General features: G+C 34.3%; 1 protein-coding gene across 3 annotated transcripts in view; it reads right to left on the bottom strand.

Annotated features, from left to right (window-relative positions):
• Positions 1–5,775: 5,775 nt before the first annotated feature.
• NUP58 (nucleoporin 58) overlaps positions 5,776–24,166 on the bottom strand; it is a 39,252-nt gene continuing 20,861 nt past the window's right edge. Inside the window, exons 10-16 of one of the 3 annotated variants that reach the window (XM_045978052.1) lie at positions 22,907–22,986; positions 20,550–20,668; positions 20,038–20,120; positions 16,749–16,950; positions 11,220–11,318; positions 9,515–9,610; positions 5,776–8,256 (exon numbers count right to left, since the gene is read on the bottom strand). In XM_045978052.1, coding sequence (XP_045834008.1) covers positions 8,087–8,256; positions 9,515–9,610; positions 11,220–11,318; positions 16,749–16,950; positions 20,038–20,120; positions 20,550–20,668; positions 22,907–22,986 — 849 coding nt within the window. In that variant the 3' untranslated portion in view covers positions 5,776–8,086. The remainder of the gene's footprint in view (positions 8,257–9,514; positions 9,611–11,219; positions 11,319–16,748; positions 16,951–20,037; positions 20,121–20,549; positions 20,669–22,906; positions 22,987–24,166) is intronic. The other 2 variants (XM_045978054.1, XM_045978051.1) reach the window with 2 other exon arrangements.

Raw genomic sequence — 24,166 nt, 5'->3', positions numbered from 1 at the left:
TACTTGTGAGCTCTGTCTGTCAAATAAATAAATAAAATCTTAAAAAAAAAAAAGAAAGAGAAATTAGAGAATTGATTTCATTTATAACAGCACCAAAAACCACAAGATACCTTGGAATAATCCTAACCAAAGAAGCAAAGATCTATACTCCAGGAACTACAGAACACTCTTGAAAGAAATTGAAAAAGACACAAAAGATGCAAAAACATTCCATGTTCATGGATTAGAAGAATAAACATTGTTAGAGCAATCTGTATTTTCAACACCATCCCAATCAAAACACCAATGGCATTTTTCCAAAGTGCTGTAAGAAACAATCCTAAAAATTTGTGTGGAATCCGAAAAGACCCCAAATCCTCAAGGAAATGTTGAAAAAGAAAAACCAAGCTGGGGGCATCACATTACCTGACTTCAAGCTATATTACAAAGTTATGATCACCCAAACAGCATGGTACTGGGACAAAAACAGACACATAGACCAATGGAACAGAATAGAGAGCCCAGATATGTACCCTCAACTCTATGGTCAAAAAATCTTTGACAAAGCAGGAAAAAATACTAATGGAAAAAAGACAGTCTCTTCAATAAATGGTGCTGGGAAAACTGGATAGTTACATGCATAAGAATGAAACTCAATGATTCCCTTATACCATACACAAAGATAAACTCAAAATGGATGAAAGACCTCAATGTGACATCAACCACAGCAACTTCTTTCAAGACACATCTCCAAAAAAAAAAGCAAAAACGAACTTTTGGGACCTCATCAAGATAAAAAGTTTCTGCATAGCAAAGGAAACAGTCAACAAAACAAGGAATGGGAGAAGATATTTGCAAATGACACTATAGATAAAGGGCTGGTATCCAAGATCTATGAAGAACTTCTCAAGCTCAACAGCCAAAAAACAAATAATCAAGTCAAAAAATGGGCAGAAGACATGAACAGACACTTCTCCAAAGAAGACATACAAATGGCTAACAGACACATGAAAAAATGTTCATCATCATTAGGCATCAGGGAAATTCAAATCAAAACCACATTGAGATACCACCTTATACCAGTTAAAATGGTAAAAATTGACAAGGCCTGAAACAACAAGGGTTGGAGAGGTTGTGGAAAAAGGGGAATCCTCTTACACTGTTAGTGGGAATGCAAGTTGGTGCAGCTACTTTGGAAAACAGTACAGAGATTCCCTAAGAAATTAAAAAGAGATATCTTATGATCCTGCAATTGCATTCCTGGGTATTTACACCAGATACATATGTAGTGAAAAGAAAGGCCACACGTACCCCAATGTTCATAGCAGCAATGCCCACAATCCCCAAACTGTGGAAAGAGCCAAGATGCCCTTCAACAGACAAATGGATAAAGATGTGGTCCGTATACACAATGAAATATTGATCAGCCATTAGAAAGGATGAATACCCAACTTTTCTATCAAAATGGATGAGACTGGAGGAGATTGTGCTGAGTGAAACAAGTCAAACAGGGAAAGTAAATTATCCTATGTTTTCACTTATTTCTGGAACATAAGGAATAGCATGGAAGACATGAGAAGGGGAAAATGAAGGGGGTGGGGATTGGAGTGGGAGACGAACCATGAAAGACTACGGACTCTGGGAAACACACTAAGGGTTCTATAGGGTAGGGAGGTGGAGGGATGGGTGAGCCCTGGTGATGGGTATTAAGGAGGGCACGTATTGCCTTGAGCACTGGGTGTTATATGCAAACAATGAATCATGGAACACTGCATCAAACACTAATGATGTACTGTATGGTGACTAACATAATAAAAGTTTGAAAACAACATGAAAATACATAATTTTCATTTTAAAAAGTCACATGGATCCAAGACTAAAGGTTTAAAATTGATAGTTTTTCCAACCATCTTTACAAATATAAAGTGATTACATCCAAAGATGGCTAATACCACACAAAAATGTTCAAACATTCTTATAATTAAAGAAGTTAATAAAAATGGATGCCATTTTCACCTATCCTACTAGAATTATTTTTAATAGCAAAAAAAAAATCTAAATTCACTAAATTGAAATTCACTAAATTCACCAAAATGATCTGATTATTAAACACAATGTGGACATATATGCTATGCAGCCATGAAGAAAAACAGTAAGTATCAGAATAAAAAGAAATGTAACTGAAACTTCCTCTGGAAAGTGTGATATTAGTTACCTTTTATTTTATCCCTTTGTTGTTCAAATGCAAAATTATCTTTAATCAAATAAACATTTGGTTCTTTAAATTCAAATTAATACTTCATTAAAAACAAATCATGTTCTGGAGCACCTGGGTAGCTTGTTGGTTAAGTGTCTGATTCTTGGTTTCTGCACAGGTCATGATCTCAGGGTTGTGAGAATGAGTTCTACATCGGACTCTACACTCAGCACAGAGTCTGTTCAAGATTCTTTCTCCCTCTGCCCCTCCCTCTGCTCTCATGCACTCTCTCTCTCAAATAAATAAGATCTTAAACAAAAAAATAAATCATACTCAGTCATTGCTCAAAGCTGCCTATTAAAAAATTTCTTTGAAGTTTCCCCAAGCCAAATTAGTATATCCTCTGTGTTCTCAATAATTTTCTTTGTAGGGGCACCTCAGTGGATCAGTCGTTAGGCATCTGCCTTTGGCTCAGGTTGTGATCCCAGCATCCTGGGATCAAACTCCGCATTGGGCTCCCTGCTGCGTCCCCTCTCTTGCTATGTCTCTGTCAAATAAATAAATAAAATCTTTGAAAAATTTTTTTCTTTGTATATTTATCCTACCACTTAATAGTCTCATGTTGTATTATACTTGTTTACACATAGAAAGGGTTAAAATCCTAGACTCTAGAAAAACAGCCAGGGCTTATCGGCCCATCTACTTATTACCGACCTATTAAGTTACTGAACTTCTCTGTGCCTCTTTCCTCATTTGTAAAAAAGTAATAGTATCCACCTCATATGACTGAGAAATAAATGAGTTCATATATGGAAAGCTCTTATCCGACTGAGAAATAAATGAGTTCATATATGGAAAGCTCTTCAAAGTAGGCCCTCATCTGCACTTAACACTGGATGTTAGCTGATATTATTGAGCACAGAAAAATACCCTACTCAGATTTATATTCCTCTAAACTCCCAGCAGTGACTTGCATACAGCAAATATTAACAAATGTTTACTGAATTAAACTGACTTGCTACAAGGGGATTCAAATGGGGTTGAGGATGACAAAAACAAGGTCTCCGAAAGTTACATTTACAGCCCACTCTTGAGCACTGCAACCTCTATTTCCTGTTGTGCTTCATTGGCAGGTTAAGTAGAGAGTATTAACCTAAATGCATTAGATTGAGTAGGAAAAGGCAAAAAAACAATTTGGACCATGACCAATTTTTCCAGGAATCCCTACTCCATCTGCTGCTGTCTCTGAGCACCTCAGCTTCTTGCCCATTTCCATGGTCTCATTGGGCCAGTTGAGGTTCATCTGCCTGTAAGGAGAGATCTAGTCTCACGTAGTCTGAGCATGTAGTGCTCTCTTGGGCTCCAGGAGTCAGGCAAGCCTTGCTGGAAAAGGCTTTCTTGTTAAGCTTCTTACTGTCCTAAGATTCAAATAGCCCAAATTACTCCCCCTTACCGTTTTCAAGGTGAGCAGAGCACCCCTCATGCTGGAATGACTGGCTTTTCTCTGAGCCTCTTCATAGGGAAGCAGTGGGAAAAGATGGCTACAGGAGTGTGGCCCCTGCTTCTTCCTAACACTCTTTACATCCTCAATAGGATTTTTTTTTTTTTCTCAATAGGATTACTTACCCTCAAGTCCCAAAGCCCTTTGTACTTACCTTGCCTTGATCTATAGTTTATTGTATACTTGGAATTTCTCCATGTAAATCATGTAATGTCATTATAACCTCAGTGCCTCTGAGAGCTTAGGCACAGATCAGTGTGCTATTCCTGTTACCACAGAAAACCGCAGCTCCATGACTTCATAGCCATGTAACCTCCAGTAAACTGCTTAAATTAAGCCTCAGTTTCTTCATCTAGAAATTGGGAGTTTCTGCTTTATAGGATAATACTGAGATTTAACAGGGAAAAGCATCTAAAATTTGTGAGCGTGGCACCCAGAACACACTACACACTCAATAAATGGGAGATACCATAGGCAAAGGTGCCTTTGAGAATGAGATTTAAACTAGGCCCTCCAGCTCCCTGCATTATCAAGTCCCAAGGTTGTGTCCCCTAAGTAATAACTCTGTGGTGTGAGTTCCAAAAGAAATTACAGTACAGCCAGGTTTATACATGGTGAGACTGGAACAAGGCATGGAGGAAGGGGATGCCAGAGCAAATATGATAAATCATTCAAACTCAAATATTTCACACATAAAAATCCCATTTACAATATTGCCAAAAGCACCATTCAAATTCCGTTATTGCCAAAAAACATTATTTGAGATTAGGAAGACATTAACTTGGGTTTACTGTACCATCACAGAAGAACAGTTAATCCGCTTCTGTAATAATGCAAACGACCTTGTACCAAGGGAAGTAAAAAATCCACACTCAGAACTAAAATCAAGATGCTGTTAGGGAAAACAATGAACCAAGTATCTAACAAACACTATAAAACTTTGCTGAAAAAATAAGAGACCTCATAAACACACATATCATGCTATCCATATTAAGATGTCAACTCTCCCCGGTTTATAATCTATTTTATTTGTAAAAACCCAATCAAAATCCCAATAAGATCTTTTAAAAGAAAATATAGGTACTCAAGTTTATTTGAAAGAATAAGTGTCCTAAAATAGCCCCCCAACACACAAAAACAAATACTTAAAAAAAAAAAAGAGTAAGCTAGGGCAGTTGCCCTATCAGGTACCAATACAAAGCACCCAGCTCTAGTGATTCACCAGCAGTGAGGTACTGGTAAGGAGTAAGAGCAGTGATGCCTGCAAAGTATCAGGGGCTCATGCCATCCAAGTGCTTTACAACAGATTCTATTATTAGTAGAATTATTGTCACTTTTCAGATGGTAAGGCTTAAGGTCTAGAAAAGTGAATGACTTGACCATGATCACACAGGTTCGAGGTCTGAACTCAGCTGACTCCAGGAATCCAAACTACCTCACAAGAAAAATATTAATGTCCACTATCTACAGAGATTAAGAAAAAAAAAAAACCTACTAAATAACCTGGTATAAAAATGGACAAAGAATATCAACAGGCAATTACATTCACATGCAAATGGGTATTTTAAAAAGGATATATTAAAAAGCTCAACCTCACAAATACTTATTATTAGGGTTGATAATATCTAGGGTTACAGAGAATACTTGGAAATGGGTACTCATGCTGCAGAAATGTATTACTTATACAGCAAATTTGGAAGGCAATCTGGTATTAAAAAATATAATCTGTATGCCTTTTCAGGAATTCCTCTTCAAGCATCAATCCCAAAAAAAACATGAAGCATAAGTACAAAGAGCCACATACAAGGATATTCACTGCAGCTTTTTCTGTAAAACTGAAATACTGCAAAGAACCAAACTGCTCAACTACAGAGAATATGTTATGGGATGGTACATAAAAAGCAAATTACATGGACTGACATGGAAAAGCACTGGTGCTCTATCATTAAAGGACAAAATAGGAAATCACAGGGCATACAGATTTTTAATCCATTTATTAGAAAAAGGATCTAAGAGAGAATAATAAAATGTGAGAAAATGAGAGAGAAAAAAATAAGAGAAAAAAAGAAAGAATGAACATTTGTACATGTTATGTGGAAAACGGTATTTTTTTAAAAGGGTCTGCAAGGAAAGACACCAAACTATGAAGAGCAGATACTCAAGAGAAGAAAGTGGGATTAAGGCCTTGGAGTTGAAGGGGACTTTCGCATTCTACCCACTATTCTTCTAAATAACTAAGTGTGTTTTTGTAATCTTGAGAGGACAAAAGCAAGTGACAAAGAAGTTACTATCTTGTGTTCACTCTACAATTTTTTAAAGCAATATATTTAACCTGGTAAAAAGAAAACACTAAAAACTGACCAAAGAGAATAAAAGAGCAATAAAAAGAAAGTTACACATTCAGAGCAATTACTGACACCTATAAAGATTCAAAGCAACTGACACAATAAATTTTATTGTTTACATAATGATAGGCTCTGGACAGAGTGAAGACAACGGCGACAATGACAACACGTTTAAACTCCTACCACAAAATGATCTGTTACAAATTTCCAGTGGTTCAACATACTAAAATGTAAAATATATAAAGAAAAAAGTAAGAAATATAAATATTCAGATTTTTGCAACACAACGCATCATCCTTTAAAAAAAAAAAAAGTTTGCTGTAATTGGGTATTTAATTCCAACAGTAATTCAAAACACAAAAATCCTACATTTTCCTACCCTTCCCCAAAATCTGGATCTGGGGATTGCAGTATTAGAGAAGTATGCAAAAATAAAAACAACTTCAGTGCTCAGAAACAAAGCATTTTCCTTATTTTAATGCATCAAGGCGCAAAAGTTTCAATTCCAAAAAGCCAATCATTGCTATAGGCGGATAAATAAAACAGATTTAACAACACTTTAATAATCAAACCCAACTAACATTATACTAAAAATATATATGTGTGTATATATATATGCAATACCTATTTTAGAAAAAAGGTGCCTTGGTGAAAATGATTCTGAAAATATTCACTTGATGCACATTATGTACAAAACCTTCTATATAAAAAATTAAACTATTTTCAATGAAATTCCATGTTCACATCCCATTTGAAAACTGTACTTGAAAGATAAGTAGGTCTACCTAATGGTTTCTGTCTGAAATCATGGCTAAGGCAGTTCTCCTTCCAAGGGCCCTCTTTTTCACCCACTCTATGTCACTAATACTAATATAGACAAATATTACACGGATGCAATCTGACATGCCTATGTGTTATTACCTGGAGTTCTGGTTTACTGTTAAAATGGGAGAGTTAATAGTTGCTACAAAGAATACTTTTTTTCTTAAAATATATTGTTTCTCTATTCCAAATTAAGCACTTACTTAAGACATTAAGAGGCTGATAAACCACTCCATTTGGTGTCAATATCAATAGCCCTATAAGAAAGAACTCTGTATTGGAATAGCTAGAAAAGTTTCCACTAAAGTAATAGTGCATCCTTCACCTGCATAGAATCAATTTGGCTTAATAGCTCTTTGCCCCCAGACACCAGTCTGGAGTTCAAATATGCTCTTGAAATACATTTCAGATATGAGAAAACATCTCATATAGGCAATGTGAGGGTATATGGAATAATAAAAGTTGTTAAAGTCTGTCCAGTGATTCTTACAGCACTCCTCATTCAGAGTAGCTGCTAAAGGTTAAGGTGGAAACAAAAATGGAAAAGACCGGGGGCAATGAAGCGGAGGTGGTCAAATATTTACACCAGTAATCATTTTACTAAGTCTTTAAGCAAATAACTACAATGACCTGGTACCTCTAGCTCATCATTCTACAAGCACTGAGGATTTGAAGCTTAAAAGGTGAAAAATAGAATACCCTTAGAAAAGGGGAACAAGTCTGAGGCAAAAGTTGTAGGTCGTAAATATATATTTTATATGAACACACACACCTGTGTGTTATTATTCTGTATGTATTTACACATGTATTCACAAGATGCCCTGCAGTGTAGCTCAAAAGGCCTTTATCAAGGAACAAACTGATTCTAATATAGGACTTAGAGTTCATACCATCTGTATAAGAAACAAATGTGCATATAGTCACATCGTGTAAACCTTATTAACAAAAACATTGCTATGACACTAGGTTAAATAGGTTTTACCTAATCAGTGATGTAATCAGAACATTTCTTACACTGACAATCAAAATAATGAAAAATACACAACTGGGCTTCAAATTCACAAGAAAAAAATGTTTAGCATGGCAAACAAGAACAAAGTTCAGATTCCGGAGTAGGGAAAAATATCAAAACTTTATAAATCTCCTGGGATGCAATTTAATTACTGCATCGATTTTAGAAAAATAGACTCATAGAATGAACGATGCTGCTATGAATTCTCTCAACCACATCAACCCATTTGTTTATCTCTTTCCTCTTTTGTTTCCAGCTGGAGGTTTCTTCAACTGAAGGAGTTGTCCTCCTGTTCCAAAACCTGCAGAGGCAGGATTGGACACCCCAAATGTCAAACCAGCTGATGCCGTGATGCCAGGATTGCTGAAGTTAAACCCAGATGTACTTGAGCTGCCAAAGCCTTATGTTTAGGGAAGAAAATATTCATATCAGAAGTTAAATCACAAACAAAAATACAAAAAATGGGGATGAGAGATAAATTTCTAGCTAAAAGAATATATAATCTATAAAAACAGCAAATATCTTAGAACCCTAAATTTGTAACATGGAATTTTACAGGAAAATAATTTAGCTAACAACTTAGAGGCACCTTTAAAGACAGAAGTTTAGTGATCCAGGCCGAAAGAGAAACCTTAGCACAAGTAACTGAACTCGATACAAAACTTCAAGTTGTCAGATACTTTCCTGTTAATCAAATATGCCATGGTGCCTTCCCCAGCCCCTCTAGAAACATACTACCAACATGTAGAAGAGAGACTTCACAACCCTTGGGCCCACTCCTATAACCCTAAGTCCTCCAAGAAGGCGTTAGCCCACGATTTTCAGGGCATTGAACATACCAAAGGGTAGTAGCAATTGTTCAGATTTTGTAAGAACTCTTGCAAAACTAAGATCAAGAACTATTACTGCCTACTTAAAAGTACCATATTTAGATTATAATCCTCAAACCACTGAATTCTACTGTTATTTTACTCTTCTGGAACTGCTGATTTTAAATGCCACTTAATATTAAATGGAATTTCCTTAAAATTCCCTCAATTTAAACATAATTTAGTAAGTATTATATCATTATTTTAGACATGCTATTTATCCCTAAGCACTGCATGTTAAAATTAAAACAAGCCATTATTTAAAAGACAGAGAAAATGGAGAAGAAATTTGGAATTTTCTCCTCAAAGACTCAAAAAATTATACACCATGAACAAAGAAACCAATCAATCATCTCTAAGCCCGGTGTTCTTAAAACCAAAGGGACAGGTAACTAAAGAACATTTCTTTGGGAGGAAAATTAGTCTCCTAAATAAATGATTAAAAAATGGGTTAAAACCTTTGTAATGATGGGTTCATTTTTATAATAATGAAGAGACTGGTTTAACCATGAAACTAGTCTTTGGGTTTAAAAGACTCTCTCCTTAGTTAAAAGAGGACACAATTTATACCAAACTAGTAAGTCTTGTTAGAAGTATTTCACAAATCTGACTTTTAGTTTATAAGAGAGATAAAACTATGTGATCTGTTAGGCTTGCACGCTTCAATCAGGGGGTAGAAACTGAATCAGGGATTGTTTTTGGATACTGGAAATAACATTACTTATACTCTTAAATTAAATAATTTGTATCTTTAAATTTGCCTGAAATTCAGGCCAAAAACACACAAACCTGCACTAAGACTTCCTGAGGGTTTATTTGTTGTTCCAAATCCAAATGTGGAGGCCCCTGTGGTGCTGCATCCAAAACCAGAGCTAGTTCCAAATCCTAGTGGAAGGGTAATAGAGAAATATACAATGGTATGTAAAACATAGGTTAAAGGATACTGACAAGTAAAACCTAGTATTACCAAAGATCTAGCAAATACAGTGCTATTACAGAAATCTGCGATTTACTCTGTCTCATAAGACTTTTGGAAGAATCAGGTTAATTCTGAAATAAACTTTTTTTATGTATCTAGACTAAAATTTATGACCCATCATAATTTTTAAGGGAACAAAGCCATAAAGAATAAGATCATATTAGTATTTTCTCTCCCAAATGAACTAGTAATGTTAGTAACCATCCAAACATGATGTCAAACAGATATAAACCTATCTACTTAGGGACAGTTCATTAAAAAATAAAAACAAAAAAAAAACGGACTAAAATCCATAAATAAAGCTGACATGCATAACAATTTAAACACCAAGTACCAAAAGGTAACTTTACTCTGCTTTTTACCAAAACGTTTTCACTTACAAACCTTTACCATTGAAAAACTGCGTAATTACAACATAGTCAACCACGTTAAATCTACTCAGTAATGGTAGGCTTCTGTCACATACCAGCCAACATTAGCAACTGAGAAATTCAGAGCGGGAGCATCATGGTTTTTCTCTTAGTAAAACTATGTACAATTTAAATAAGAAATATTTTTTGTTATATACAGTTGAAGAGGTGATTCTAAGTAAAGACTTTGTTTCCAGTCTCTTAAAAGTACCCTAAAAATAAAATTCAAATTCTTCTTAGGCTACTTTGCAATAGTGTATCTAAAATACTGAGTTTGACAGTGTTATGGCCTATACTGCTAAGAAATATAATAGCAAATTGGGTTATAAATCATGGGAAATATGTTGTCTGCCAAAATTCTACTAATTCCAATAGAGTCTACTATACTGTTACCTTGATTGCCTACTGGCTTCCCTCTTATGATGATGTATTTTAGTGGAAATAAGGGAACCTTATTCATTATATGACAATATGCTTGTTACAATACACTCTACCTTCAAATACCCATACCAGAGAATTGCAAATACATTTGTATTTAGCATAATGACTTGCAGAAGACTTACCTTACTAGTTAGAATTAACTTACAAAACTATTAATTGCTATATATACAAGTATGCATAAGGCAAATATGCCAAAAATGCTGAAGAAAAGACAGAAGCCATGCTGTTCAATTATAATAAAATTATTTCCCCATTTAAAGTGTTCATTTGCAAAAAAAGAAGATAACGATTAGTAGGATGTATGTCCAGAAGTAGTTTGGACTCCAAACCAATGTTATTAAGACTACTGATTTTTTAAATTTATTAAATTTATTAAAACTAAGTAATTTTCAAGTTCATATTTTAGCACATTGCTTTGAAACTATGAACGTCTCTAACAATTAATTTTACTACTCTTTCATATTCACTATTCACCAAAGATGAAATGATTTTTTTAAGTTCTAAATCTAATACTAGAATGCACTAATTATGTTTGGAGAGAACTGTTTTTGTCAGATGGAACTTTCTCTTCCAAAATAGCAGACCCTCTTAGAAATTTTTTACAGGCTAGTATAAATTCAAATGTATAATAGTCCAATGCAATATTAGAAAAGTGAAAGTGTACCTCCAAGGTTTGAAGAACCTAAGCCACTTGATTGCAAGCCAGTGCCAATACCTGAGCCGAATGGCGTTCCAAAACTAACTCCCAGAGATGGCTGTGGCCCTGGTATAACAAAAAACAAAACAAAACAAAAACAAAACAAAAACAAAACAAAAAAAAATGGGGGGAAAAAAAACAAATTTGCCTTACTCTTTCAAGATTCAAGTTTCTTTATGAAATTATTTTTTAAATAAACAGTGATTAATTTTGACAAATTCTATTCGCTAAAACTCAATTTTCAGGATGTCTCCGCAGCCTGATTGATCTATACTAACCAATTTACCTATCCAAAAAAAAAAAATTTGTTTTTAAGTGACTTGTTTGTGCCACACAATTAAGAGGCTTACAACACTGATAGATCAATGTTAATTTAACCTACTAAATAACTTGAAATCTTTAATGTATTGTAAATTATAATTCTTTTAGTTTTACATCTAGAATGGTTTTTGATCTCCCCGCTTGTTTTCTGATAAAATTACTTGGTGTAATCAGTAAAGGTTTTTATTTTTTTTCCTTTTTAAAACGTTAGAGTCAAGTCTCAACTGATCAAAGAGACTGACACTAAATGGCAAAACTATCATGTTACTTCATAAGAGTAAGTACCAAAAAACTAGGCATCACTTTTTAATAAGAAATATAAATGATATATGCAATAAGTAGATAAAAAACAAGACAATGTTTTATTTTATTAAATTTATTGTTCATTTTAAAGCAAATCAATTACACAGTAACATGACAATTCCAACTTGTTCACAAAAAGTGATAACTGAGTTCTATTTTAAGCTCTGCTACATTACACCACTTATCACCTGATTAAATAAGATAGATAATGAACATTTACAAAGGCACCGCTGTGTACCTTGACAGATTCAATACATTCAAGATTTCAATTCAGAAGTTTCTTTCCAACATTTTGGAAAATGTACTCAGAAGCAGAACAATTAGTCATCCTTTTCCCGTTTGTTACTTTAAAGATTTTGGCTGAGTTTGTTTGGCAAGAATAGCATCAAACTTACTAGCCTCTCTTTTTAACTACTTTTTTTTTCTTTAACTAAGCAGAATACAAAAATCTAAAAATCTCTCATTTGATAAATAATTTATGAAAATTATTCAATAAATTTCATAGTACAATCTTCAGTCTTGTCTTTTTCAAGCACAGTGATCAGTGCATCTCAAAGTTGAGGGAACTGCCAAAGTAATATACAGACTGAAAGTTAAACTTTTCAAAAAAATCAAAGTCTTCAAGTTGTTCAATGAAGAATGAGGTTTGTATATTCAAAAGGTAGTGTAAAATTATAAAGCATTAAAAAAAGAAAAAGAAAACTGAGGAAACTGCATTTTGCTACACTGGGACAGAAACTGGACTTTTCAAATAGCTTCTACCCAGAAAATAAAGAGTAAGAACTAATAGCAGCCAGAGTTCTTAGACTATTATTAAAAAATAAATTAAAAAAGGATTTAAATTTTTACATCCAGTTTGAGATCCATTTGAGAATAAAATACCTGCCTAGCAGCTCTTTTGTAAAATGTTACTATAGGAAAAAGAAACTAAGCATATTACCCTCTTACTCCTAACAAGAATAATACGTAGAAAACACGCGTCCAGTTTCTTGAACACTGAGAGACGGAAGTGTCACATGTGGACAGGAGGCACTGCTGGTGGAAGACCCTACAGAATAACGCACACCACAGCCCTCAACCCTCCAAGTCGCAAGAGTTCCTCAAATAACATGCTTTTTGTTGTGTGTGGGTCTGTTTTTAAGAGTAACCCTAATCATCAATATGCAGGATATTGGTAATCAAGAACTCTGACAATGACAAGACTTTCCATTGCACAACAGGTACATGATACTTTGAGTTTTGTACCTTCACACAAATTCTGAAGGCAACATCATTTATAAAACTAGTAGGCAAATGTATAACATTTTTTAATATTAAAAACTCATGATAAATATCTCCCATGCCAAAGTATTAGCATATATTACACTCTGGCCACCATATAAATTAGTTTCACTATTAGAAAGCAGAATCTAAATCCTTCAGGCAAGTCACGTAAACAATTCAAGAATTCTGTTTCAAAATCTGAATAGTCATTCAATGAGAGGCTTAGTTCCATAAATAAAACCAAGTTAGTAGTAATATATCCCAATAATTGCCCAAAGTGAAATCTTCATGTAGAGTAACATTTTACAAAAGTTACCGTATAATATATTCACACACAACAAAATCAAGTTTAGCACTGTAATTCATATTTTCCAGAATAAATTCTACTTTCTTAAAAGTAAAACTGCATTCACAGGAAAAGGACTAAAGTGCTAAAATTTTTTAGTAATTTTCAGTAATTACTCAAAATACCTAATGTAATTAGTGTGATTATTCCTAAGTCATATTTTAAAAATAATTTTTCTTAGAAACAAAAAAATGCCTTTTCCCCAATTTGAAAAATTTTACTTACTGATTTAATGGGGAATGTTCCTTTGGTTGTTAAATACAACAAAACCACAAAACTACAAGAAACTAAAATGAAATACTTAAAGGTTCCTATTTAACACTACATCTTAAATGTCCAAACCTACACTAAAAGCTAGAAATTGGGAATTCCTAACAAAATGTCTCAGCTCTCCTTAAAAATAGCAGCTAAGTCACATGAGAATAGTCTTATTGTGTAAACATCAAGAACTTTTAAAAGCGTCAAAACACAACAGCAAAACTTAATCCCAACACATTAGCTTAAAACAATCTATCCTAAGTTAAAATTTTACTGATAATCCTAATGTAAATGTCTTAAGCTTTTTAAGAGGCTTCAAAAGCACTGGTGGACAAGTGTACTCAAGATCTACTAATACGTCATTTATTCATGTACTGATGCTTATTTCACACATAATTAGCCTGCTCGTTTTTCATCAATTCTCTTCAACCTTCAGAAGCAATAACCATATATCATGCAGGCCTAATCTCTATTTCTTTTTTCATTAAAAAACACCAAAGAAAAGTTAAGAAGTCACTTAAATCCATACCTCCACCTCCAAGAAAGACTATGCAGAAACCACCTTCAGAAGGTAGCAGCCTAAGAGACTATCTGCACTTTTTACATTAATAAGGTCAAGAACCCATACACAATCAAAAGCAAAACCCGTCAACTCAAACCTTGCACAGATCAACAATGATGTATAAAAACAAAAACAGCACACCAGCTTTACCCAACTGAATCTAGATGGTCTTTAAATTTTGTTATTATCACTTTAAAAAAAAAAAAGAAGACATCCTCAAAGTCTTGAAACAAAGAATAAGTCACTGAGTACAAAGCACAATGCAAAAATTCCTCAACAGGCTATAACTCACGAAATGAGTAGGTATCTAAGAAACCTCATCCATCTCCCTGTAGTGGTGACACGACTAGAGTAACTAACATTCTGACTAGATGCATAAAGGAATGCACTACAGAGCTGGGGAGGCCTTCGAAGAAACAAAAAGAAACATAATGCAAAATTGTTATTACTACCGTTCAGCTTCTCAGTTCTAAAAATCCACACAACTCAAAATGAAAACAATGTGAGACTGTTTCCGTTGATAAATTACAATTCCTGCCAGCCGATGAGGAAGCCCTTATGTGGATTTGAAAACTGCAGGGAACAGAATGCAGTCAAGTCTCCCTGAAGCCTGGCAAAAGTCACAAATAAAATTAAATGAGCAAAGGCTCCTCAAGATGATTACTCTAAATCAAGCTAACATTCTCCACCATGACAGAGAGCAAACATCATACTCAACTCATATTGTTTACCTTTGTATCCTGGGAGCCTAGCACATAGCAGGCACTCGTATTTATAGAACAAACATATATCTTCATATGTCCATGAGCCCAAAATTCATGACTTCTCAAGACTGTCTACATAAGAGAATTAAAAACAACAACCCTGACAAGTGGTTTTGCTTCAAATTTAGTTGTATATCACAGAATATAATTAATTCATTTATGCCATGACACTTTAAGTAACTGACCTTTCTCAAGATGTATTTATTAAAATGGAAATCCCTTATGTTTTAAAGAATACTTAACCAAAACCCATGCTTATCTGATGTATTGTAGGATTAATATTGGCTCTAAAAAGTAAATTGGTACTATGTTGGTTTGATTAGCTGGTTAAATATCAGGAGAATGGATAATCATTAATTATGGGACTGATTCCTATACTGACTTGATGGGAAACAGTCAAATACTGATTTTTTTCCCTCCATAACTTGAGAATGGAATCCTACACTCCAGCCAGCTAGAGAAGTACTACAGAGTGCCACTGTGAGCCACTATTCACATGGATCCAGCCATGTGAAATGTGGACGATTTGGCATAAACCAATCATCAGCCATTCACTGATGGTAAGTCAATTCCGTCATCTCCAAATGTGAAGAATAATTTTTAAACTGCCAGTACTGAAAACCAGAGAATGCTTCCCTAGTAAAGGCAGCCTGAATGCAGTCTAGATACACCTGGTTTTTGCTCTTTTTGTACTATAATTTACTATTGGACTATATGGAACTCTCAGAAAGACACATGCTATAGAATAATAAGCGTTACTCAAAAATTTATGAATGAGCAAAGTAAAAATCAATATCCATTAACACTGTATTTTCTATGTCACACTTCAAGCCTGACCAAAAAAAAAACCAGACTGTAGCAAAGACAATACTCTCCAAAAGACACAGAACCAAACTCCATACACAGAACTAGACCACAAAAATGTTTCTCTCGTTAGAAGTGGAATTAAACCAAGGACTAAATTATCTGCTTTCCAGTATCTCACCAATTATTTTCATCATCTGCCCAGCTTCCCCGTTCAAACTTCTTAATGTGCAATCCAGAACATCGCAAAACATCTTTTTCCTGCTCTTGCAACTGTTCTGCTCATTCTGAAAAGGTACATATAATTCTAGCATGTACTTTCTTCCAAATTTGGTTAAGAGGGGACCTGTACTCTGTTTCCAGTCATTATGCATAAAACAACCAAATGATCTTTAACACACCTTCAGTCATAACAATGTACTTCATCCTAAACGTGGGTACTCTGTAATCACTATGTATGAGGAAATGAGAATGCACCATCTATCAGTATCATATATGAAAAATGCAAAGTATGGCTGGATTATCTCTGACTTTAAAACAATAAATGATACAATCACGATTTTAGAATCTAATATTCTTAAATGTAATTCGGTAGTGAAACACCATATTCTAAAGGGCATTTATAGCAATACAGCAAATAACATTAAGTAATTCACAATACTCAATATCTAATTGATGTATTAATTATTGCTAAGACTACCCTGCATTTTTTATCAGGTATGTTTATAATTGTGTCCATCACAATTTTAAGATTGTATTGGAACAGCTACGCATAGAAATTTCTTCAGTGCTAACACAAAAGGAAGACTTATAAAAATGCACATCAATGTTCTGCATTTGAACAATAAGAAGCTATAACTTGAATGCATTCAGACCTGTAGCAGGCTGTTGCTGCTGTGTAAGTGTTGCAGCCATGGCAATGGCTGCCGCATTTGGCATGTTGCTGAAAGGGGTGGGTCCAGTAGTAACTCTGGGTGCATTCTGCCACTTCTTGGCTTCTGCTCGCCTGGCTTCAAACACATCTACAGCATCTCCTAAGAACATTTTCCTGTAGCCAAGGTACTGTTCTTTTAGCACCTAAATGAAAGAAAAAAGAGACAGTTAATAAGTCAAGTTCTTTGTTGACTTTGGTATTGTATGAATAATCTAACTAGGAAATAAGTCCGCACACAGATGAGACATCACCAATATTATACATTCGCCCTAAAGTGCAAATCAAAGTGGGGCACTGTGTGGGAAGTGATGCACGCAAGCTCTATTATTCTCTTGAGTATCTTTTTTCCCTGCTTTTGTCATGTCTTTCCAATAAACGGCCTAAAATATTCTGGCTCCATGATGCCCTTTTTAAAAATGAGTTAGTAAAGCTTTTAAACAAGCAAAGTAATATCTAAAATTCCATTTTCAATACTCCAGTTTTTCATATTTCTCCAACACCCAACCTTTTGATAACTCTTAGATTCAAAAGGCTAAAAACATGTACTAAATAGTATCTGTTAAATCCTTCTTTAAAAGGCCTAGGTGACACAGGTATAAAAGGTCCTTAGCAGAGAGAGCTTGGAGGCTTTAAGGAGAGCTTTCACTTTATCAGTATTAGCTGACTATTTTACAATTAAGAATGATTCATGTTGCGCTTGTGTCACCAAACTGGGGCAGAGGGGCGGGGGCAGGGGCAGGGAAAGTGAACTTATAATTTCGGAGTAAGAAAGAGAAATTACCAAGTTCATAAAGTAGATTGGTTCACACAGTGCAAAATCTGCCTTGATTAAAGCCATTAATAGGAGCAATTCTACTACACATTTTCATTAATACTTTTTCATTAAAGGTTTAATCTAATTTAGATCAGTTTTAAACAATGTTTTGAAAAATTTAGAATTTTCAGATTTCCTACATTCTCAGCAGAAATTAGTAAGTATTAGTCTTTTTGGTCTTAACATGTAGAGTATTTAGAAATCTTACTGTTATTTGCAGTATTTAAACATTACCATCACCTATTTTGTGTAGTCATCAGTATTTGATGTTCCAGTTCCAAACTTTCCTACCTCTATAATGTATTGAAGCAGGCCTACCAAGAACTGAAAACTAGGAAATCCAGTCAGATGTAGGGTATGTGATACCAGAAGAATGAATTTTATTAAAACTGATCTCCCCTAGTCCATCCTCCCTTTTCTCTGTGCATATATATATATGCATATACCCATGCAATGTTTGGCACCAACAGCCCATAAATTTTAGTTCTACTAGTACTAGAAAATAATGACCTGCCTTCGAGACTTGAAAGACAACTGGTTTCAGGAAAAGGGGGGAAAAAAAAAGAAGAACTGACCTCAGCCATGATTTATATAATTACTGATACAATGTCCAATTTTGTTAATGTCCCTGAAGACTGGCTGGCTCAGGTAGTTTAAGCCTGTTTCAGCAGATTATCTCGTGAAAAAACAACACACAAGAAACAAAAATAAAAAACCAACTCACTGGAAATTTCTGTAAGTAAGTCAGTCTAGAAAGTATAGTTTGCTCACTAAAAGCAGCTGAAAATAAACGGCAACAAAGCAAATCTGCTCACAGAACATCCTTTGGTTCTTAGAGATGTGCATTACAAAAAAAAAAAAAAAAAGAGGTCAAGTTGTCAGGTCTAGTTTATCCAACATGATCAGAGGAGATTTTGTGTGAATCCGTGTGTTTTATGGTCATGTTACTGAAAAGGGTAGTTTTCAAACCAGAGAGGAGAAACTGCCATTGAAAAAGCATGTATACTTATAATTGATATGTCTAGAATTTGCTTTAAAATATTCCAGAGGGGAAAAGCATCTCTGTGTGGAAAAATGATAAAACAAAACAAGCAGGATCTTGGTAATGGTTGAAGCTGAGTGGTGAGTAGCTGAGCATTCATTACAGTAGTGCCCTATTTTTTGTATGTGCGTATATTTGAAAACTTTCACAATAAAAATTAAGAAAAAAAAATCTGCACAACACAGACTTCAAAGCAGCAATAAGGAATCATCTTTAGCCCTTTAAAAAACTAAAATAATATTTATTACAGACCTATAAATTTCAAGAATATTTGTTAACAATTCTTTAAGACTTTTTTAAGATTTTATGTATCAACGAGAAAGGGCTAGGGTGAGAGAGCACAAGAAGAGGGGGCACCAGGAGCAGTGGGAGAAGAAGAAGCAGACTCCCCGCTGAGCAGAGAGCCTGATATGGGACTCAATCCCACCACCCTGGGATCATGACCTGAGCTGAAGGCAGATGCTTAGCCGACTGAGCCACCCAGGCATCCCTAAAACTAAACTATTTAAAAAATTTGGTTTAGAATTTTAAAGATATTAAAGCAAAAGGTCCAAATTATGCTCACTTCAAACATGGTATATTTAAATGGTTAACTTCTTAAAACATTTATTACCATGAACAGATTAAAATAAAAATGAAAATAATGGTAATCTCAAACTTTATTTAGACTCAGGTTTGGATACTTAGAATATTAAAGATTTTTCTAACTATATAACTCCAAGAAAGGATTTAATTATATTTGCCCAACTAGTTGGAAAAAGTATATGTATATTTAACATTCACTTAAATTTTAAAAACTAACATTACACAAGGCACAAAATGTTCAGTGACAAATTATTTTATTTTTATTATTTAATAAACACAAATAGTTCCCTGTATTTAAAGGGAAAAGTGTTTGAAGTACGTGATGATCAATAAGCATTTACATTATTTGTAAAGTTAAAGCAGTGCAAAATGACTTTGCTAACTAAGAATGTTTATTTTCTGTAGTGCTGCTTAAGCGGTACAGATGGAAACAACCTAAATGTCCAACAAAAGAGGACTGGGTAAGGAAACTATACATGTATATACAATGAAATCCTATGTAACTACTAAAAATGATGTTGAAGAAATATATGCATTAACACAGGAAGTTGTTTACAATGTATTACTGAAAAAAGTTAAAATAGCTGATTGCATAGAATACTTAGATCTTTTTGGGAAAAAAAATAGATCTGTGATTGTGTCTGAGCATGATTATGGATTATTTTAGTTTTAGTTTTTTTCACTTACATGTAATTTTATCTAATCCTATAACAGGCATGAATGCTCTGCAAATAAATACTTCACTTGGGTCTAGATATACTGATATGTGAACTGGTAATGAAAACTTACCTTTACATTTTCATGAATAGACTGAAGTTGTGCAGCTAAAGCTACAAATGTTTGATAAATTTTCTGCATAGCCATTGACAAATCTATAAAAGAAAATTATATTATCACACAAATATCTATGTAACACAATCAGTATTATTTTTCTGTAACTTGAGTCCAATTTTTGGTACAAAGTCTAAGAAGAGAAAACTACATGAATATTTGTATGAATAAGACAAGACAGCACAGTGAGCAGACTGAGAGTGGGGTGTTTGCATCAGTCATTGGGGGAAGGGAGGAGGCCCTGAGACTTCTGCCCTGGTTAGCATAGTAACAATTCACAATAATGTACTTTCTATTAACAGAGAATAAAGATCTAATCAAGGCTTTAAGGAAATTTTCTTACAGCAGTCTAAGACAACTACTAGTAGTTATTTAAAATATCTACTATGTAATAACACCTTAACTTCTCTTACCAAAAAATAGTGCTATCAAAAAAAAAAAAAAAAAAATCACCAAAGAAAGCATGTTACCTTGAGGAGTTATATGTGAGTTATTCGCTTGAGTGGCAAGATGGTTTTCTAGTTCTTCAATCTGCTGTCTGTACTGCTGAAGCTGTACCTCAAACTGCTGAACCAAGATTCTGAAGTAGCTACACAAAAACATTTACAGAGTCAGAAGTTTTAAAAATATTCCTCTCCTTACATTCAAAATACCAAATAAATATATGCTCCCATTTAAGTAGGCCTTTGACTTAGTCCAACAACCTAATGACAGAGCACAGATATTACTGAAAGAAAAACAGGTTATCACAAATAGATGCACACCCTTACTCTAATCATGAAAAATCCCAATTAAGGGATAATCTACAAAGTAGTTTTATATTCTTTAGAAGAATCAGGGTCATGAAAGACAAATAAAGATCGAATAACTGGGGCGCATGGGTGGCTCAAATGTTAAGCATCTGCTTTCGGCTCAGGTCACGATCCCAGGTTTCTGGGATCAAGCCCCTCATTGGGCTCCCTGCTTGGCGGTAGGGCTGCTTCTCCCTCTCCCACTGCCCCTGTTTGTGCCCTCTCTCACTGTGTCTGTCTCTGTCAAATAAATAAATAAAATCTTAAAAAAAAAAACTGAATAACTGTTACAGATTGGGAGAGATCAAGGAGAAAACAACTAAATGCAAAGTGAATAGGATCCTGGAATCGGAAAAGTACACTGGTAGAAAACAGATCAGATCCTGGAAAAGAAAAAGCACTTTAGTGGCAAAGTCAATAAAACTCAAGTAATTTCTGTAGCTTGGTTAAGAATATCATGCCTATATTAATTTTCTATTCTTGGTTAATTTCCTATTCTTGGTGGTTACGCAGTATGTATGTTAATGTTAAGGTTGGCAAGGTAAGGGAAATAAGGAAATTCTTTGTACTACCATTTTTGCAGGTTTTCTTAAGGTTTAAAATAAGTTCAAAGTAAAAAGTTTTTTTAAGAGTGCAATTGTCAACCAGAGTTTACAAGGAAGCACTCAAGGTTCTTTTATTTATAATCTGAAAACACTATAGTGTTTACAGAAAGAATGTGTAGTACTACTAGTATTCTGATAAATTTAACCAAAGAATGCTGCTAGAAAGATAAAAAGGGACCTTAAATAGCATGCAAATCAAGCTGAATGTTATTCTGTAAGAAATGGAGAACTATAGAAGCTTTTTGCAGTGGAAAATGATACAATTCACCCATTTTAAAACTAGTTCTGATGGCAGCATGGAGAACAAGACAAAGGAATAAAATATTAGAGGCAGTCCAGTGAGAAAGCACAGACCATGCCAACCTGAATAAGGGGAGCATCACCATCCTTGTTAATTTCCTAATTTTGATCACTGAACTGTGGTTATGTAACAGAATATTACATTTAAGGAATACAAACTAAAATATTTTAATATAAAGGGCATTATGTCTGCAAATAACTCAAACTGTTAAGGGGGAAAATACATATATACACATAAAAAGCAAAGGAAAAAAAATATACAGTAAAAATATTAACATGTAAGGAAACCGGATAAAAGATATATGGGAATTCTTTGTTTTATCCTTGAAACTTCTCTATAAGCCTGAAATTATATCTAATAAAAAGTTAAAAGAGAAAGTGAGGGATCAGAAGTCAGACAGACCTATACCACTCACAAGTTCAGGGCTTCACCTCTTCATGCCTCAGGCTCCTCATCTCTAAGAATGGAATAACAATTGTAGAGGTTTTGTGGAAAATGAGATAAAGCAGGTAAAGTGTTAAGCATACCCCTTGGCATATGGTAAGCATCTGATAAGTATTAGCTATTATTATCTCTAGCAACACAAAAGGATATAAAGAGAGAAGATAGAGATTACATGGCAACTTCACAAATATACAACCTAGGTAGAGATTACAGATGAATTTTTTTCAATTTTAACTTATCTACATTTTCTAATTGCTCTTCCTGAAGACTTACTGCCTATGTGAATAAAACATTTTAAGCAAATAAGTAAAAGGGCTAAACTATTTCTAGAATGCCCTCTTTTAAGAAAGGACTATCATAAAATTATTTTTAAATTAAAAAGTCCTTATTGGTAAAATATAAGATTCTACTACCTGCAAAATTTAATATAGTGGAATAGGCCCTGTAAGTAAAAGGTAAATAAAGTATAACTGCATAATAGTGGTTAAACGCTTAGATCTTAGCTGTTAGTTACCCTCCAATAAAATGAAGGTAAGAACTGCCTTCTTAGGGTTATTATGAGAATTAAATGAGAAATCCACGTTAAGTGCTTATTAACCCAGGTCTGCTACAAACTAAACTAAAAATTCTTAGCCCCTGTACTGGACTGTTTTGCTTTCTTAAAGTGAGAAAATCCAGTAACTTACTCAGCAGGAGCTGTGTTTTCATGTTGGAGTCCAGGTGGTGTTTTCTGGGTTCTTAAAGCTATTTCAGCATTCTTTAACTCCTAATAGATCAGAGGTTTTTAAAAAACAAAAAACAAACAGAAAAAAAAGTTTAAAAAACCAATTTTCTCTGGACTGAAATTTCAAACAATGCCACACACGTTATGAGAACATGCTATATATAACCTGCTTTACAAGTTGCTAAAACCTCTTCCCAAACAAGACAAAGTACATATTTAAAAAAACTTTATGATAAATTTATAATGACTTGCTGATCTATTTTAACAACTATGGACTTCAGGGTGCCTCGGTGGCTAGGTCAGTTAAGCGACTGCCTTCGGATCAGGTCAGGATCCCAGGGTTCTGGAATTGAGTCCCACACTGGGCTCCTTGCTCAGCCTGCTTGTCTCTCTGCCTGCCACTACCCCCGCTTATGTTCTCTCTCTCTCCCTCTTTCTGACAAATAAATAAATAAAATCTTAAAAAAAAAAAAAAAGAACTATGGACTTCTGTAAAATTCATGAAGTTAATTCATCTACAGCAAAAGACTGCTATTATTTAAAAATCTTTAATATACAAATATAGAAAATGCTGTTTTAAAGAAGCAAGGTAGCAGCAGTAATAATGTCGAGGCTGATGTAGCAGCAGTTAAAATTCTGGTAACTTACTATGTACCAAGCACTATGCTAAAAGGCTTTATGTATACTATATCATGGTCTATCCTCAATAACGACCTTCTAATCTACATGACATCCCCCTTGTGACGTCTCCCTTATACCAATGAAGAGGAGAACTTATAAGGACATGAGGTAACTTATCCACACCCATGTAGCTGGAATACATGAGAACTGTATCAAAGCGGCCCCGTTTTAAAGCTTATACACTTAACCATTCTTATATCGCCTTCTATTGTTCTTTAGTGCAATTCCAATCTTCTAACCAGTGGTTTTTCAAGACTGATATTCTGGTTTTATCACATTACATCCCATTCTGCTAGCACCTCACTGATTTTCAATCTCTATTTAAGTTCTCTTACTTAAAAAAAAAAAAGTACCTTAACTTAGTTGACTTGAAGACACATAAGCACATACAAACTTCTAATTTTAAATCAAGTAAGTCCTAGGTATTTAATGTACAGCATGGTGACTATAGTTAATAATACTGTATTGTATATTCACAAGTTGCTAGGAGAGTAGATCTTAAAAGTTCTCATATCAACAGGAAAAGTTTTTTTGCCTTAGT

The sequence above is a fragment of the Meles meles genome, chromosome 14, assembly GCF_922984935.1.
Source record: "Meles meles chromosome 14, mMelMel3.1 paternal haplotype, whole genome shotgun sequence".
In the NCBI taxonomy this organism is placed as follows: domain Eukaryota; kingdom Metazoa; phylum Chordata; class Mammalia; order Carnivora; family Mustelidae; genus Meles; species Meles meles.
This window is presented reverse-complemented; position numbering and strand designations above follow the sequence as displayed.